At 29.5% G+C, this 20,109-nt stretch overlaps 1 protein-coding gene across 7 annotated transcripts in view; it reads left to right on the top strand.

Moving 5' to 3' along the window:
• LOC107449294 (serine-rich adhesin for platelets) overlaps positions 1-20,109 on the top strand; it is a 38,523-nt gene that overhangs the window by 14,638 nt on the left and 3,776 nt on the right. For 4 of the 7 annotated variants that reach the window (XM_043047084.2, XM_043047085.2, XM_043047087.2 and 1 more), the window contains exons 5-8: positions 6,024-9,758; positions 10,867-15,648; positions 17,109-17,294; positions 17,683-17,859. In XM_043047084.2, the coding sequence (XP_042903018.1) occupies positions 6,024-9,758; positions 10,867-15,648; positions 17,109-17,294; positions 17,683-17,859 (8,880 nt within the window). Of the gene's footprint in view, positions 1-1,114; positions 1,192-6,023; positions 9,759-10,866; positions 15,649-17,108; positions 17,295-17,682; positions 17,860-20,109 lie in introns of all 7 variants that reach the window. The other 3 variants (XM_071180764.1, XM_071180763.1, XM_071180765.1) reach the window with 1 other exon arrangement.

A 20,109-nucleotide genomic window follows, 5' to 3' on the forward strand; every position in this document is an offset into this window, starting at 1 on the left:
GCCTATTTTAAACCTACTGTTATATATATATATTATTTGTAATATATGTATTTTAATAGCCTAATCATACAATGTTGACTTTTTACTTTCTAATTACATCAAGTTAAGAAAATTAGCTCATAAATTTTTAAAAAAAATGTTTTCGTCATAGGAGCTATGATCTGTTGTTATGCCATGGCCTTCTAATCGTAGTTATGGTTGAAATTTTGTGAAAAAAATATTTTAGGTGTTTTTCATCAAGAATTTTTTTCAAAAACATTTTCTTGAAAAAAGTTGTCATCACATTGAAAATTGCGTGTTAGGCAGTTGCTAAGAAGTTGTATTTTTAAACTTTTATTTTTTAAAAATTAGATTTTATCATTTGAACTTACATGTATTAAAATTTTGTACAAATTTGTTTACCCTACAACAAAAATTTGTTTTGACCATTATTAAATTATTTAATTAAAATAATAAATTAATTAGTTAAAGTGATGAATAATTTTCAAATGGAATTAGCTTTGAGTATATATACAAGTTGTACAATTGTGTTAAAACCCATTCAACTTGTTTTATTAGCCCTGGAGAAGTATTTAAATACGCCAAATGGAAGTTAACTATCATGAGCTCAAACTTTTGACCACTCTATTGCTTAAACTATTGTACACTATATTTTGTGAGATTGCAGTCTATCCCCATATTTTGAGGGTCAGAAATCCTAATTTGCAAGAAAAGTTATGTTTATTTAGAGAATTTCTATTTGATTTTGTACCTTAAAAATATGATCAAAACTAGTTAGCATATTTAAAGTTAGGGTTATGCTCTTGATCCATTAAGATTCTAGTATGTGATGATTCGATCATTAGATTAATTTTTTAAGTTTTTAGCTTTCTTATTGCTCATTCTATATTTGAGCAATATATAATGACAATAAGATAATAAGGCGTATTCTTCTAAAAAAAATTTTTTTTCTTTTTCATCAATCTTACAAAAACGAGGGGGACAATTGCTAACTTTTGCTGACAAGAGGGGAAGGTCAACATAATATTTTAATTTCCCCACTTAAGCCTACTAATTATATTTTAATAAAGCTTGGTCATTTTTTTCTTCAACTTATACTAATCAATTCTTTTAGAAACCTTTACCTTTCGGTGGATACCTAAATAGTGAGATGATAGCTCAGAGCATTTAGGCAAATTTCTTGTATATCAGGTAAGGCAACCATTCACAGTAGTGTAGCATATCTTCCAATTTGGCCTTATTGAATGACATGATTGTTATTAAAAATATTTTTTTCGTTTTTTTTTTTTTTTTTTAGGCAGAAAAATTTTTTTTTTCTTTGCTAAAAAAAAACCATTTGATTTTTTTTTTTAAATCCAGAAATAAAATACACCAAAAAAATTCAAAGTTAGTCTTTTTTTAAGCTATAATTTATCCTAATTACCTCCTCCCAATAAAACTTATGATTTCAAATGTGCATTTTGGTAAATTTCTAGACTAAAATAAAATCTAAGAAGTATTAAAATTACTTGAAGGATAATGTTGTGCCACTCTTTTAGTTTCCTAAATCATCACAAATAAAAGAGTACATGTGTATTCTCTATCCTAAAAGTTAATTATTTTGTGTTACAGTGGTATAATTATGAGGCATGTTATTCCATAAATTTTAATGTTTTGACTATCGATAATTTCACCTTTTTGCATATGAATAGAATTTGTTTAATATTTTTAAAGTAAAAAATTAATTTTAGACTTAAAATAAAACACCAAAAAAATCCCATTTTCATGAGGTTTTTTTTTTTTTTTTAAAATTAATTTTTTACCAATATTTATGTTCTAAAGACTATATTTTAAGCAGAACAAGCTCTCAGCGAAAACAGTACTGCATTATTTGTAGTCTGATTTTTATTTATTATTTGCTTGATCATTATGTGTAAAAAAATTTTTTTTGAATTGCAACTGCAAAAAAATAATAAATAAATAAATAAAAGTTAATTTTTGAAAGAAAGAAATATTTCACTGGTTAATTAAAACATAAACAAATGCTGATCAAAATGTTCACTTTATTAAATCCTTTTTTTTTTAAATTTAATTTGTTTGTTTTTTCTCTATATTTTAATTTTTCTATTTTATTCTTAATTTTTTTTTATTATTTTCATTAAAATACTTATCTGATTTCTTTTTAAAGATATTTAGCTCATATTTAAAAAATACATGATAAACTGAAAATGTTTTCTCTACTTTTCATAAAATTTAACTTTTTTTTCTTTATTTTAACTATGTTTGTTGCATATGAGAAGTAATTGTAAAATGAAGTGTTAAAATAATTTTTTAATGTCCCCACTTTTGATGCAAAAATAGGAAACTTCATTTACATTTTTTACAAAACTTTGTTTTTAACTTAGTTCATTGGAGATCTCAGAAATTATTGATCTAATTTCCATTTTGCATTTTAAACATATATTAGAAAACCTGTTTTTTTTTTCTTTTCTTCGCTATTTTTTAACTTTTTTAGTTATTAAACATAGAAATAGGTATGTCTTTAAAATTTATAATATATTTTAATTACATTGTTATATATATATTAAAAAAAAGAAGAAATATTTGAACTATATTTGTGATTATTTTCAAAGGGCTTAAAGTTTCCTCTTTTCCATACCTGATAGAACTTATTTATTCTTTAGTATTTATAATTTTCCCATTGAATCTCTTTTATATAGTTTCCTTAATAAAAAAAAATAAGGATTTTAAAATATGCTTTATATTTAAAAAAGAATTAGGTATTATGAGACTATAAGCAAATGTTTTGCTCATACTCATTACTCTACATTAAAAAAGGAAAGGAATTTGAAATTAGATATGAGATATATTAGATAACTCTATTATAAATGTTTTGCTTGTACTCTCCCACATCCATTATGTCCTCTGGAAGTCCTTGTACTAAGCCTCCTATGACTAACTTAATCGACAAAACACCACACTAGAAATGTCAAAAGATTTTAAATCTTTATATTATTCCAGAATGTTGTTTTGAGAGTATTTTATAATTAGTATAAGCTGAGGCTTAAGTAAGCCACATAGATTCAACTTATACAAGGTTATGTTTTTTGTTTTGTTTTTTAAGAAAAGTGATATGTTGGCACAAAGTGTTAATAATCTTCGAAGCTATCTTCATAATCCGTCCATCTAATCTCACTTAGCACAGGCACATTTTTTGCTCAGACTCTCACACATGATCACTGGAAGAAGCCTATTTTAAACCTACTGTTAGCCATGTTGTTAAAACATTTTTAGTGGAATCTGAATTTTGTTCCTCAGGGCAGAGAGAAGTTGCTCAGAGCTAGGCCTGGATTATGGCAGTATTGTCATGTTGGGCTTCAAAAGAAACTTGTTACAGAAAAGAATACTCATGACCAGCAAATGGCCATGATGTAACAGTCATTTAGCAGAGTGCTTTCACTTTTGGTTGACCAGTTTCTTTTATCTTACCTGAACATCAAAGTAGTATACAGAATTTACTGTTGGTTCTTTTTATTTTATTTTATAACCACCATCGAACAGCCGGCCCAATTTTTGGATCTGCGACTACTAGTGTTCAACTCCATCATCTTGTCATTCTGAGCCCAATCCAGAAAACAAGGGAACTCCTGGATCAAGTATTGGGAGAAATTAACCTTTGTGGGGGGCTTTTAGATGGAACTAACACATATTAGCGTTACATGGAGAGGAAGACCACGAGAACCTCCCACGGTTATCCTGACAGCAAGGGGACTCTAACCCGTGATCCTTCTACCACTTGGGATATTTCACGCCAGCACTGTGGTCGGTGCAAGCCTGATGTGGAATTCGTATCGACCCGCCATGGGCGGGATTCGAGCCCAGTTCACCTCATTGGAAGGAGAACGCTCTATCCCCAGAGCCATCACGGTTCACTTAGGGTGAAATACTATGTTGAAGTCGAAACAGACATATCTATATTTTTTCTGATTCTGACCGTGCCCGTTGCACTTTGACGCATTGTCTTTGGATCATATATAAATGTCCATATTTTATCACCGTCTTTAGTGCTGAAGTTGGTATCACCCACCAGTCTTTATAGCCCGATTTCAACATGGTCTCACCGGCTGGAGCAAGATCTTGATTGAGAGTTCCCTCTTCGGATGTTGTGCTTTGCCAAAGTCTCAATAGAGCAAAGAGGTATGTGGCTGACAAAAGGCTTACCCATGATGCAGCATTAACAGTTTGTTCTTTTAAACACTGTTAGAACATAAAAAAAATAGGCTATTTTTACTCTTTACATTTAATGATTTGCACCTTCTACGATTTTAGGAATGCTAAGTGTGCCATTTGTACTCTATTGCTTGGTTTTTCTTTAGGTAAACACAGTTTGTTGTGTTTAGGATTGGCAAACATGATGAGGTTGTTGCAAGCTTTTCTTTGGATAAGCATGGATCTCACGTCCTTCAGCTGTCTTAATGATCCTTCTTACCCACCAAACTTAATCGATGACACCAATCATTCAGTTTTGCGAAAATGCATGGTGTCATTTCTATTGGGGTAATTGTTGTCATTTTGCCATTGAATACTGCATTTTGTTATAAAAATATAGAATTATACTAAATTAAAAAAATAAAAAATGCAATAATGTATTGTACTGGCAGCAAAACTCGACATTACCCAACTTTTTTAGATTAGCTGAATTTCAATTAATTTTGCATGTTAACACTTCTTGTGCACTTTTTCATAGACCCGTTGGAATTTAAACACAGCAGCATTTATCAATAACGAAACTATTGCCTCAGTCGTTTTCTTTTATGCAAGGTTCTCTTTTCACCACACCTTTTAATTTGTACAAAATTTATACAAATTAATTCCCCTCAGCGACCACAAAAACTATGTATTTCATACTAATAAACATACTTTAATACTTTTTGCTTAATTTTACTGTCGCTTTATTCTACATAACGGTATAGTGATAATAATTATTTTAGTATTAAATACAACTTTTCAAACTTCCTTTGCTAATAAAGTATTTATATTAATAATATATATATATCAGTAATATATATATTTTTTAATTAGAAAAATTCATAAAAGATTTGTAAAAGTAAGAAAGAAATTGCATTTCAAGTGTAAAAGAAGCATTTTTAGACGCTGACATGAATATCACTTGTTTTAGCTTATATTCAGCAGCATCATATTTTAATGGAGTATGGATACAGATTTATTAAGAGAAAAAAAAAACTATACACTGGTTTTTTATTTGTGCTAACCGTACTAAATCAACTTAAAATGGTTTATAAAAGAACCGTCGAAGTCATTATCCTCCATCCTCATATAAATTGTTTTACATATTTGAAAGCAAAAAAAAACTATATTTAGTGAGAATCATTGAGAATTGTGGCTTTTTGTAAGGGACATATTAGTAAACATTATTTTTTTATATGCCTAGATTGTATATGCTTTTAAATTTTTTATAATAATAATAAGATGAATCTTAACATATAGTAATTACATATAAATTTCTTCTGTTAATTGCTTTAAATAAAAAAATATGTAGAACTATGTCAAAATATGTAGAGATGTTTTGCTATTTGTTTATGTGTGCAGTAAATTTATTTAGAATTATAACCTAAAAAATATTTGATGGAAAGCATTTGATTTTTTATATTATTTTGTATTAAGGCCATTTTTTGTAAGCTAACAGGAACCAACCAGGAAAAAAAATAATAATTGTTTTTAACAGGTACTATAATTCTAATATATACATATTTAGATTATTTTATCAGTCAGAAACGAACCAAGGTTATATTGTTAGAATTATTGCTTTTAACTTTAAATAACTTAAATCAATATTACCAGGTAGCTATTATGTTCTAGTAACTTGTGATACTCAAATAATCTATTTTTATTTAATTTCGCAAGTTACTTAAAATTAATTTGATTTCAGTTCCTTCTATGTATTTTTTTTAAAAAAAATTTCTATATAACGTGACATTTTGCATGAAATTTACATTATTTAATTTTTTTTCTTATTTATTTAGATCCTACAGAAAAAAGGTCATCTTTTCAAAATATAGGCTTACTTGATTGTTTTAAAAAGAATCAGGAAACCTTTGAATCTAGGAAAAAACTGCACTCTAAAACTAAAAACAGAAATTTACTGAAGAAAAAAACTGAATCTGTGGACTTATTATCTTCTTCATGTGATAAAAATATTTATAGTTTGCCTTATTCGATGGAAGACACGCCGGGACGAAATGTTCAAAAATCTGAATTCACAGCTGAAAATGAAGAAATGTATTCTTCTGAAATGCAGACTGGATCTGAATTATTTGAAATTAGCAATATTTCTACAAAACTAGTTGCAGGACGTAAAAAATTCAATATATTATCATTATGGAAAAAAAGTCACATTAAAGTTTTGAAAAATCTAAAGAACTCTCATTTTTCTGATAAAAGCAACCCTAAATTTGCTTATGATATTATAAAACCAAATCCTCAATTTGCTCTGAAGATAAAAAAGCGTTCAAATGAAAAATCTAAGTCATTAAAACATATTGAAATGTATGTAAGTGACCAATCTCCCTATACTCCAGCCACTCGCCATATTACTAAAAAAAGAAAGTGCTTAGGCTCACATGAGGGTTCTGACCAGTCATCTTCTAATATTCTAAATTCATCTGAAACTTTTAAGTCAGAACTACATATTCAATCTGATAAAAATAAGAAGAGTTCTGTTAGTTTTAGCGGGTGTCATTCTTCTCCTAATTTCAATATGTTAGATTCAAATTCATATGATGTTTGTGGGAATAAAAAATCCAAATGGCAGCCTATGAATGAAATACCAGATCATAGACATAAAAGTCAAATTAATGACGATAAGAAATCCCGTGAATGTGAGACGATTTCACAAGTTGATGTGGATGAACACAGTCTTCAGACATTAGCTGATGATCAGGCATCCAATTCTATTCTCATATCAGCTGAATTTCAAGAGGAGATCATTGATAATAATCAGGTAGCCTTATATACTGATGATAATATTCCATCATTGGCTTCTCCTATTAAAATTAATTTGTATCAAAAGATGTGTGATAATTTGGACGCTTCTCTCTATCCTAGTCACATTGATAAATTATCGGTAATAAAAACTGATTGCCGCAAAAACAGTTTGAGTATGACTCAGAATACCACAAGCAAATGTAAATTTAAAAAATCGAAGATCTCCAACAAAGAAATTAAAATTATCAATTCTGAAAAATTAAATGCATCTGATGAGGTTAAATCTTATGACTCAATATATGCATTAGAAAAGAAACATTTAGAAAATGAAAAAGGAAGCACCTGTTTTATAAAATCGCCACAATGTGTGCCAGAAACTAACGTGAAGGAAAAAATAGATTCCACAGTAAAATTTAATTCAATGTGTGCTGAAAAGGAAGTGCGGGATGATGATTCTCCTGAATTATTTATAAATACTGACATTTCCGATTCTGAAGACATTAATTACCCATCACATGATGATAAAAACATGAAAATGGCAGCTAGCTTTCCAGAAAAAAACATTTATGGCAAGGATAGTCTAACTACTCACACTAAACTTGCTGACAATGATATGATTTCATTTAAACATGGTGAAGCTGGTGTGAATTCTCACGCTCTTGATAAAGCTCTCCCTAGTGATATTACTGAACATATTGGAAGTATTGATTTCTCATCCTTCCAGTGCAAATCTCAAAAAATAACTAAGGATTGTTCGGAGAAAATTGTTGAAATTAGTCAAACATCTCCGATACAAGGCCTTTTTGAACACCATAAAACTTTTCATTCTGTAGACCAAGCTAATGAGATAAGAACTGTAAAATCTACTTCTAAATGTGCTCAAATTGATTGTGAGATTTCTAATGATTCTGCTTCCGATATCGCTGTTAAAAAATTTGACGGCTCTTTTAATTTTCAAAGTTTTTCTAAAGGCAAGACAGATCCTCTTGTTAATTCATCCTGTGATAAACGTAACTCTTTAAAAGTAGCTGATAAAAGTGAGTCAGCCAAGTCTAGTCATAGCAGTGGTAATCAAGATTATTTAAGTGAACAAGATATAACTGATTCCAAAGATCAAGCTAGTCTATCGAATGCTGGTGAATCCAATGCTAAATGGATTCAGATTGACTCTTCAGATGATTGTATATCTGTAGTCACTGCAAAAAACTTTGATTACTGTTCTGATACCCAAAATGTCTCTAATAGTGACATCAAAAATAAAAATATGCCTTTTGTTTGTTTATCATCTACAGGAAGTATCAAAAATAGTTCAATAGATCTCCTGAATGGTAACAGTCATAAAAATAGAGACAATATTAAAAATGAAGAAATTGTGGATTGTGAAGATGAAGTAGATATGACTGAAACAGAAGAATCCGTTGCTAAGTGGTTTCCAATTGAGTATGAATCTTCAAATGATTCTCCTTCTAAAACTGACATAGAAGAATTTAAGAGCTCTTTTGATGCTGTAAATTCAAATTTTTCATTTAAGATTTCCTTGAATTCATCAAGTAAACAAGATGATGCAAAATTAAAAGACTCTGTTTTACAAGAATGTTCATATAATGCAATTGATTCAAACATTGGACATGATATTACTGAACCAGTCATAAAAGACAAAAAATTGCTTTCCCCTGATTCATCTCTTGAGTCAAATGGCTTAGATTTAACAAAAAGTAGTAAGGTCGCTGATATTAAATCTGCTCAACAACAAAATACACACTCAGTTAATGCTCAGAAAGATAATCATTTAGTTATTTCAGCAAATACAGCTGATGGTCTAACTTTAAAAGAAGACTTCAGTACAAGAAATTTAGTTCGAAGTACCAGTAGTCAAATCTGTTCATTCAGTGATTCATCAGAAAATAAAAAGGGTTTGGAAATCAAAGTCTTAGAATCAGATAGGATGTCTGATTCTAAAATAGGACATGACATTAGTGATGCAGTTTTAGTAGATGAACATTCATTTTCCTTTGATTACTTTCCTCCTGCACCAACCTGCTCATATTCAACTTGGGAGCCTAAATCTTCTGAAAAGGTAATTGCCTCTCCTCATATTGATAGAAATAATTCTTCAACCTCAGATGAGACTTCGACTTTAAATAAAAAGAAACAAAGTCCAAGAAATAGTGATAACTTTGTGCCGTCCATAGAAATGTTTTGTGATGACAACACAGTCGAAATAATTGAAAAAGTGCCATTAGTTGATGTACAAAAGGAAGATATAGACAAAAGAGCTCTAACTGTTACATCTAGCAATGATCCATTAATCGAATTACAAGATGTATTGTTTGATTCAGCTATTGGACATGATACATCAAACATATCAAGTAATAAGCTAATCAGCTCTGTTGTAAATGATGATAATACTGATTTGCCAACTAAAACTTTAAGTGAGACTACACTAAAAAAACGCAACAGCATTCACACTGCTGTTGTGGATGAAGAGTGTTTATCTATTAGTTCACAAGAATTATTTCCAGATTTATATGATGCTTCTGAAGATAAAAACTCAACTGAGCGTATTGTTCTAGAAGATAACATAGTTTCAAGTTCTGCTGTTTCCTTCCACAAAAATAAGGATTTGGTAGATGCCCAATCAAACTCAAAAGTGATTGACAAAAATACTTCAAGCTCATCAGACGAGATGATTAATGAACAGCCATTGGCTTTTTCATCAGTAGATGTCACTTTCTGCAAAACTCCAAGAGATGCACTGTCACTTGCTGCAAAAGGTAACGTTTAATTTCTATTTTTGTATAGAATTGAAAGCCTTGTTAAATATATGTAGTTATTTTCTTCCAAAGCAGGTTTTAGTAAAATAAATTCTTGTAAATTAATTGTCTTTACTAGTGTTTCAATAGCATATGATTTAACAATCTTAAAGAGTCGAACCAGTCTGTTAAACTTCAAAAAATTGTTTTAGATAAGCAATTAAAATAACAGATGTTCAAAGATTTTTTGTTGTTGTTGTTAGATTAACTTAGTATTTTCACCAATCAGTACAAATGAAACTTTCAAACACGCCTTAACTAGCAGTCCGAATGTGCTGGTCTAGCTTTTTTAGATATTTTTTTCCAGCATTAAAAAAAATCTATAAGTTATTTTTTAAGTTTTTACTGTGTATATATCAGGATAGTGTACATTATTTCTTCCAAAAAAAAAAAAAATNACATTATTTCCTCCAAAAAAAAAAGAAATATTGATTTATAAGAGTTCTGCAATGAAAGAGGTTAAAATTACTCAATGCTCATTTTTAAAACAATTTTGAAAAATGATTTCCAAAAAAATTTCTAATCATAGTTTAGGTGTTTAAAAACAATGTCATCTACAATAGAATAAAATTTTCTGAAACTATATCATTTAAATTATATTTCTGAATTTAATTTTAAAAATTAACAAAAAAATTTTTTTAATATTAAATTTTTAATCTTTTTGTCAGTAAATTTTGAAGGCTAATAGAATTATATTGAATTTATTTATATATAATTGATACTAAGCTATGCTTAAAACTTAAAAATAATGTTGATATTCCTGTTATATGAAATTTAAATAGTGTTTAATTTTTTGTACCTAATACAATAATTTTTTTATATGTTTTTATTTGTAAAAAGATTCCAGCAAAGCTTGAAATTATATGATCAGAAGAGGCATTTGCGAATATTTGTTTCTTATAGTAAAAAAGTTGTTTCTTGTAGTAAAAGTTAGGTATTTCTGATGTCAGTTAAAAAAAAATAATATATTTAAACTGTGATGCTTTAGTTTTATGTAATGCATACAAGTGTTGTGAGAAATTATTTAGTTTTTTAAATTTTAATTTACATAATTCTTTTTTTTCTTTAGGTAAAATAGATGAATCAACTCTATCATATAGAAATGAAACAGAAATAATCAAAGCATCAAATGATATATTTGATGCCTCAGATCCAGCTTGTAATGATAAATTCTTTCCTGAATTGAACTTTTCTGACTTTGTTGAAAAGAAAGTCTCTGACATTTCTGAATTCAATTTTCTCGCAAATTCTTTGAGTAACGTTGAAGTTGAGAACTCAAAACAAGTATCAGATAATGTTCAAGTGTCTAGTCAAATGGAAAAATTACCTGATAAAAATGAAATGCCTCAAAAACCACTGACAGATGAAGTAATGGTTAATGGTAATGACAGTTTTGAGGCAGACCTTGAATTATTTTTTCGTGAGGAGTTGTCAGAAAAGGATCACATTAAACAAGCAAAATATTCCTCAGTACCATCAAACAAAAGTACTGAGGATGTCAATCCAATTATGGTAGAAACTGAAAGAACTGAAAATGATGTGTCAAAATTAAAAAACATATTTACTGACGAAGAAAATCCTGTCTTGGTGAATCAATCTAATGAACTCAGCTCACAAAAAATGGAATCTAGTCAAACAGAAGATAATATAATGAATGCCTTCAATGTATCTTCAAAAGCAAAAGATAATATAATGAAGGCCTCCAACGTGTCACCGAAAACAAAAGATAATATGATGAACTCTTCTGATGTGTCAACAGAAGTACACAATTACAAAAGAACTGTTGATTTAGATTTTTCAGACATTGAGCTTGGACCTTTCAATCTAATAAACAATGTGGAAACAAAACTAGTTCCCCAATGCCTTTCTCCACAAACATTTAGAAATTTATATGGTCTTATGTGTGACAAAATGACATCTGGTGAATTGTATGACTCTGAATCATCTGACAAAACAGAGTCTCCTGATGAATTGAATGACTCGGAATTCCCTCTTTCACAAAGCATGCCTAATGAAAAGAGTGTAGATGACAAATGGGAAACTAGCTTCTTAGGGTGTGAGGAAATGACTACGTCACACTCATTTCCGAAAATTCAATATCTTAAAAATCTAGACCTAATACCTTCTTTTTGCGAAACAGCTAATATTGCACAACATGAAGCTTCCATGGATGAGCCAGCATCTCTTGAGTGTTTATCATCTGGTAACAATGAGCCTATAAGCAGGCTTACAAAAAGCTTCATAACATATAGTTCTGTGCTTCCACGACTTTTCTTTGGTATAGATGCAAACAGATTTAGTGACCTGTTCACTGACTCACCTGAAGCAGAAACAGAGAAGCATACTCTTTTCATTGATAATACGTTAGCTGGCAATAATAGTATTGTCTCTGAAACAAGCAATTTAACAACTGCTGTAAAAAATAATCCTCAATCAAGGCGTAAAGCTAATGCAGATAATAAAAGTGGTGTTTTGTCCAGAAATTCTTCTACTCAAATCAAGAAAAGAGGACGTAAACCTTTGGTGTTCAATAGTAGCAAACGAGAGAGAACGATCTCCAACTGTGCAACTTGTTTCGTGTCTGAAACAGACCCTTTAACATCTGTCGTAAAAAATAATAGACAAAATAATTCTCGATCAAGGCGTGAAGCTGATGCAGATTATAAAAGTGGTGTTGGTGCTGTGAATACTAGAACTAATATTGGAGACAAAATATTTAATAAAAGAGATTCATATAAGTCTTTGCCCAAAACGAATTTAGATTTAAACAGCACAGTAATCGAAAAGAATGTCAACGATCTAAAAACACCAACTAAACTAAATTTAAACCATACTGGAAATGGAGAAAAGTTTGTAAATAAGGAATCGCTTGATTCAAACTCTCACCCTGTAAGCAAAATAGTTGATGTGAAATCTCTTAACAATGATAATAATATAAACCAGAATTCTAATGTCTGTGAGGTAGAAAAAAATAATGTTGTCAAGCTATTAAGAAAATGTAAAGGTCTGAGCATTACCCTTGAAGACTGTTTATCTCCAATACAAAAAAGAACCATATTTTCCAATGCTCATTCATTAAAAATTGACTTTGGAAGTCTTCCAGAAGATTCAAAAAAGAAATTAAATGATAATGATTTAACTGCTGAAAAAACATCAAAAGTATGCAAAATAGATTGTCTTAAGTTAGTTGACGATGATACATTTGGTAATATTAATTACAATTCTAAAGCTAGTCACACAGAAGAAGAAATTGCTCCCCAGCTATTAAATAAATGCAGAAATCTAAGTATTATTATTAAGGACTGCTTATCACCTCTACGAAAAAGAAACATTGTCTGCAATGAGCAGACATCTTCAACAAACGATAGTTTGAAAAATGACTTTCAGGCTGTTTGCAAAACTTCAGAAGAAAATATAAGTGACAATTTTACGGATGATAATGTAAATTACTATTCTAATATCTGTGATATAGCGAATGACAATATTTCTCAGCTATTAAATAAATGCAAAACTGTTGTCTCTAATGAAGACTGCTTATCATTAACACAAAATAAAAATGATCTTCAAGATATTTCAACGGTTTCAGAAAAGGAACTAAGAGATGCTAGTAATGTTAAAAAATGTATTCAAATTGACTTGAATCATGATTCTGAAAGCCCACAAGTTTCAGAAGCTAATATATCACCTTCAAAAATTTTGCCATCAAATATCTACTCAAATCAAGAATTAAATGAAGATAGCAACTCTTTTGTCTCAAGAATTGGATCAAATGTTAAATTTCAATCTTGTGTTAAAAATAGCGGAAATAAAGAACATTCCTTAACAAATGGTAAAAAATCTTCACCTGATGATACAAACTCTGTTAAAACTAACACTCTTCCTTCTCACGGTGTTTCATTAAATAATGACTCAGTCATTACCAAAGAAATTTCTTCCACCAACTCTGGTACTTTGTCGAATCAAAGTTTATCATTACTGCAAAAATGTAAACCTTTAAAAATTGTGCTTAAAGATTATTTTAGGACCCAAAACTTGGATGCTTCACTTTACCTTAGTAGCCAAGTAGTTGATAATTTTGTAAATTATCATTCTCAACTGTCAACTCTTAATGTACCTGGCTCTATTGTACCTAAAAATTGTTCCTCAACTCAGTTAAGTATGAGCAAAATCTCCGATTCATCACTGTTTCTTAGCAGTCAAGTTGTTGAAGATTTTGTAAGTTATCAAACAAAAGAGTCAACTCTTGAAGTATCTGAGTCTACTTTTCTTGAAGATTGTCCAGAGTCTCAAATAATGACCCAAAATTCAGATACATCATTACATCTTTCCAGCCAGGTAGTCAGCGATTTTGTAAATTTTCAGTATCAAGAATCTTGTTCCGAAGTGTCTAAATATTCTACTGTACATAAAGATAGTTTTGAAAATTCTGAAGCTTCATTGTATCTGAGTAGCCAAGTTGTTAATGATTTTGCAAATTTTCAGTCTCGAGAATCCACTCTTGAAGTGCCAGACTGTTCTGGCTTTTCAGGCGAATGCACTCTGACTGAATCCTTAAGAAAATCCTGTAAGCGTATGGATTCATGTGAATTCGATGAGAACTTTGTATACAGCAAAAAGGCTAAAATGAAAGAGTTAAGAATTTTGACTCAATCTGAACTGCCCCTTTTGGCTGAAAATTCCAAACCACAAAATGTCACAGTTAAAAAAAAGAACCCTGCAACTTGTAAATCTCCTTCATGTACGAGTACAAAAAAGAAGAATGGAAATGAATCACCTGCTCAAATAAAAGAAATTACCAGATCTAGCTCACGGAATAATAAAAGACTGGGTGTAGTTGATCATGAAAAAAATAATATTTCTGAAAAGTCTTTTGATAATTCCTCTATTCCATTTTTGGAATACATTCAGAGCTCACTTTTGGAACAAAATGAAGATTTGAAACGTCCTCAAACCTCTATTAATGTCAGTCTTGAAGGCAACAATAGTAAATTTAACCGATCCTCTGAAAAATCATCTGTGTCTAGTATAATCTGTTTGGAAAAGCAGCAAGTGAAAAGTAATTCTTTAGAGTATGTGTCATATTTTGAAAAGAAACCACATAGAAAAAATAATGTGAAGAAACCTGAAAGAGCCTCGAGATTGAGATCTATAAGTTCTTTATGCTGGAATAATGATTATGTGAGTTCTAGTGGAAGAAATTTTTCTCCTGAAATGAATAATGAGGAAGTTTTAATAAATGTTAATAAGAAGAATACTACCAAACAGAAATCACCCCTTGAAACTGTACCAAAGTGCACAGTGGACTCTTGTTTTGATATCTTCCCTAAAGGAGTAGCTCTTTGTTTCAAAACATTAGAGCAAATTGTGTTCACAGAAGATGGTGTTAAATTCATCATCCATTACATTGCTAATGGACTGAGTGATGCTGCTAAGGCAACCGATAATCGGGATGTAATACTTTACATCCTCAAGTATCTTTCTATGTCTCAAAGAAATCCCATTGCCGTCTTTCGAGACACTAAAGATCCTTCTGCACTCTTGCCACTGGTCGAGAGTTGTCTTGCTTCTGCTATCCTCATTGTTAACTCTAATTTAAAAGACTCTGATTGGTTACCTGATTTAATCAATGTGATGTATCAGATGATTCTTTCAAAAGCATCTTTATCTCTTTTTGCTTTATGTTCAATGTGCAGAGTTCTTATTGAAGTTTGCAAGCAGCTGCAGAATAAGGAAATACCCATCACATTTGCCTGTGACGTGCTGAAAATGAAACATAAATACTCCATAATGTTGATAACCTATATTGTTGGATTGTGGCCTGAGCTTTTTTACCTACCTTTAGAGGCACCTGGTAAGTGTTGTGAATCATTTTAATAATTTAAAAATGTAAGTTTTTACTCATTACGTTCTAATTTTTATAGTAGATTTGATAAGATTTTCATTCTTATCAAATCTACTATAATTGATTACCTTAGTGTAAGACATGTTACAACATACTCAGTTTTCTGAGTTTAAGAATGTATTATGACCAGCTGTAAATATTGCATGCTAATATTATTTGGCAAATTTTCAGAATTTGGATTTATTTTATTGTCTAGCAAAAAAAGAAAATTCCTTTTATGTCCTTATTTTTTTCCTATTGCTAGAGAGCTGTTTTTTATTAATCATATTTTTAATGATATGTATTACTATTGGATCTCTATATGAGGTAATAACCATTGTTTTAATAAATTAATTTTTCTAGGCCATTGTTTAAAATGCAGTATATAACCATGCTTGACATTCATGATTTCATCAATAAATATGCATTTTAATTTTTGCTTAACTTCTAAAATATTGTTTTACTACAACTAATAAAACTCTGTCCCAATATTTTGCTCAATAGCTAAAGTTTAAAATTGACTTCTTTTTTTTGGTAAATATTTTTGTTGAGGAGAATATAAGTTTCTCATAAGCAAGTCTTATTTTAGTTTCCCAGAAAATCTTTAAGTAACTATTTTAAATATATTTCAAAGAAAAAAAATATTTTAAGAATGATTCAATATTTCTCTTTATTAACAAAAAATGACTAAAATCTTAGTATTTATCTAATCTTTATCTTGGAAATTAACCTTTCTGTTTTGTTCATAAATAGGCCCCTAAAATATCTCTTCTGAAATTTGCTTAAAAAACTTGAAATTTGATTTTAAGATACGTTTTACATTACATACAAAAAGCATGAAAACTCTTATTTTAATATTTTATAAGTTTTTTGAAAATTTATTCAAACTTGTAGTTTATATAATGAGTAAAGTAATTTGCAATTTTCTTTTAAAAAGATCATTATAAAAACAATAAATTTTTTGTAAAAAAATTTGACCTGGCCTCCGGACCATTGTCACGGTCCCCCCCCCCCCCCCAAAAAAANATAACCCCCCCCCCCCCCCAAAAAAAAACTACTATGGTGACAATATTCTTCGAATGTTAACAGTGTACTCATATGTTCCATTTGTGTTCTCATAAAATATTTTTCTATAACTAAAGTTTTTTTTTTTTAAAAAAATAAAAATATCACCTGTTTATTTTTATGGTCCTCTGGACAAGAAATCAAAGGTGTCCATATTTTTCTACTTTAAACGCTGATCAATTTTGATTTTATGTTTTAACAAGAAGGATCCTAACACCTGCTGGACTGCTATTTACTCTTTTAAAAAATTGATATATATATGTTGAAAACTGTTAAAATGAAAAACTGTTTATAAATGATTGAAATTTTTTAGCTCTTGTAATAATTTCTGCTTTTGTTAAATCTATTTTTCAAATTTTTGACAGATGAAGAGAAAATTTTCTATGGTGCCTTGCATTATGGAGCTCTGAAGAAATGCCAGGAAATAAAATTTAAAGATCATATAACGTGTGTCAGTCTCCTCAATGAATTAATGATAATACCTGCTATTTTAGATGTAGATTGTTGTACAGATATTTTGATCAAAGATATAAAAGAAATGTGCCTGAAAGGTAAAACTACTCAAAGATATTTATAAATTACTAAAGATACGGTTCACAATACTTCCAACAATACATTTATACAAAATCAACTCGGACAACTTTGATTTTTTTTTATTATTATTGTATTTGGTTTGAGAATTTTATGACGGTAAAGCTTCTATTTATTTTTTTACTTTAAAATATAAAGATTAAGTAAAATTACAGGGCCATGGAGTTTAATATTGATAGTTATAAACCCCAAAATGGATCAGTAGTTTGTTGCTGGTTATAAAATAAAATCTCTTGTTGCAGGAAAATTAAGAGACACAGAATTACAGATAGAGAGTTTGAACAATCATGCACTTTTTCAGAAATAATCTATTTGTTTGTATTAACTAATCCTGCGTTATAATTCTAGCTCCCAGTGAAAATGAGGTGATGATGTCAACTATTCCATTATTAATATTTGCTGCTCAAGAAGGCTGGCAGTGGGCCAAAGATAAGCTACTAGAACCACACATTATCCCTGCTATAACTGCCTATTCAGAATTGGACACAAATGAGAAAGCTCTTACTATATTCTGCAATCTTTATGGTAAGTTAATTGAATTTTTTATTAATATTGTAAAAGTGTATTATAAATAAATTCATCCTAGCAGATAAAATTGGCATTATAGCTCACTTGTCATTATAAACAAATATGCATACTTAATGTAAAAATAGCAATAAAAAAACTGGAGAAAGAATTAGACAAGTTTATCTTTTATTTAGAATAACTATTTTGATTCAAAATGCATGTCTACAGTAGACTGTTTTTGGCTAAAGATTATAGATCGAATTATGTAGCTCTGTACGACAGGATTGTTTGAACAACAATTGTAGCAATTTATCATGACGAAAATTAAATGAAGTGTGATACCTTTTGATGTCATTGATTACAGTAAATATTGATGAGAAAAGCGTGATAGGTATGTAGTGTACAAAAGGCACACTTTTTGAATATGTAGTTAGATTTGTAAAAATACTGAGGTATCTTCTTTTTTTTTTTTTTTTTTTTTTTTTTTTTTNTTAGGTAACAGATAACTTTCGTGGTAGTTGCCCACACATTGCCCTTAAAAGATAAAGGATTAAACTAGCAAACAAGTGGTTACGATTTTTTGTAATGATACCAAAAATTTCATCTAGATCAACTTTTTACATTTCATATTGGTGACTTAACTGCATAAAAATGTTTTTCCCTAAAAAAAATTTGTAATAGCTGCAAGATAGTAAATTTTTAACTTGTTATAAAGATTCAGTTTTATATTTTTAATATTGAAGGTAATCTGGAAATTTGTTATGTCATATTTATTATAACAAGCGTTAAATATATTTCTGTATACATAAAAGCAACAGTCTGTGTGGATGTATGTTTGCTAATAACTCGAGAACGGGAGCACCAAAATATGTTTTCTTCTGAAGTTTGCAATTTTTAAAGAGGTGATTTGTGAACAATCACCCCTTTTTGGTGTTAAGTGTCAGAAATACAAAATTTCATTGATGAAAACCATTGTTATTTATAAAATTTTATTTGGTTAACAGAAATATTGGCACCAATGTAGAAATTAAATTATTTAGGAAAATATTGCTATATATTTTTGACATTGCATCACAATATTAAAATTTGTACTCATTAGCCGAGGGTGTTAATATTTGTGTGGGTCACAACTCTAAAAAGCAGTCCCCAACAGAACACATGGTCCCCCCTATAAGTAGAAGATGAAAGCACCAATAGCAGATAGATATCCCAATTATATATTTAGGTCCTGCGCTTAGCTTTGGCCACCTCACCAAATACAGTTAAAATTGTAAATTCGGTGAAACAAATTGTCTTTTGACAAACGATTTTTTCTGCCAAAAAGAAATATATATATTCCCCTTGATGGTTCTTGATGAATCATATATTTTTTAATCGATTAAGGTAATTTCCATAACTTTGCATAACAAGTTAGAATTATATACAGATAATGTAAGCACCAAGAGATATTATGTGAGCAAAATAATGCATATTTGTTCCCAGATTGCTGCAATTCGTTGCCGGGTCATGCACTATCGCACGAGGAAACTCTTTACTACGGTTAGTGTCAATAAAGCAAATGAAGTGGTAGCCAGATACATTTATCTTCCAACTATTTTGCAGTGAATATATTTTATCATGACAATAACATATTATTTAAATGAACTTATTGTAAAATTTAAAAACTGAAATGGTTGCTAAAGTAAGAAAATTTAACTTTGATTTTATCTTTATAGATTACTATTTTTCAATGACAGATATAATGTAACCACCGGCATTTGGCTGGCAATGAATGTGTTGAACCCCTCAAAAATTTCGATAAAAACCCTCTGCAAGTAGTATAAATGTAGCAGAATTAAATTATTCAAATAACTTATCTTCTGCCACGATCTTTTTTTTCTGAATGATTACAATCACAACAGCGCAAAATAAGCGTGACAGTGCAAATTCTTTTATTAAAAAATAAAAGACTTAAAGAATGAAATATTTCATTTAAAATTAATCTAAAGTTTGAAAGAAAAAGAGAAAGTTTGAATCTAAAAAAACATCAAATGTTGCTTCAGGTTTATTCTTATTACTGTTCTAGTCTAAGAAGTTATTAAAAAGAAATCTCAATTTAAAGTCATTGTTTCGAAGTGTATTTTTCTTTATTTATTTTATTTTATTATTTTTTTGAAAAGCAATAATTAAAATATTAGTGCTTAAAATCGTTTCTTTTAATTGTGTGGGTAAAAATATCAAAAAGAATCAGTAACTTAAAGATATTACTAGTTCATACACATTCTTACT

Source organism: Parasteatoda tepidariorum, chromosome 5, assembly GCF_043381705.1.
Source record: "Parasteatoda tepidariorum isolate YZ-2023 chromosome 5, CAS_Ptep_4.0, whole genome shotgun sequence".
In the NCBI taxonomy this organism is placed as follows: Eukaryota; Metazoa; Arthropoda; class Arachnida; order Araneae; family Theridiidae; genus Parasteatoda; species Parasteatoda tepidariorum.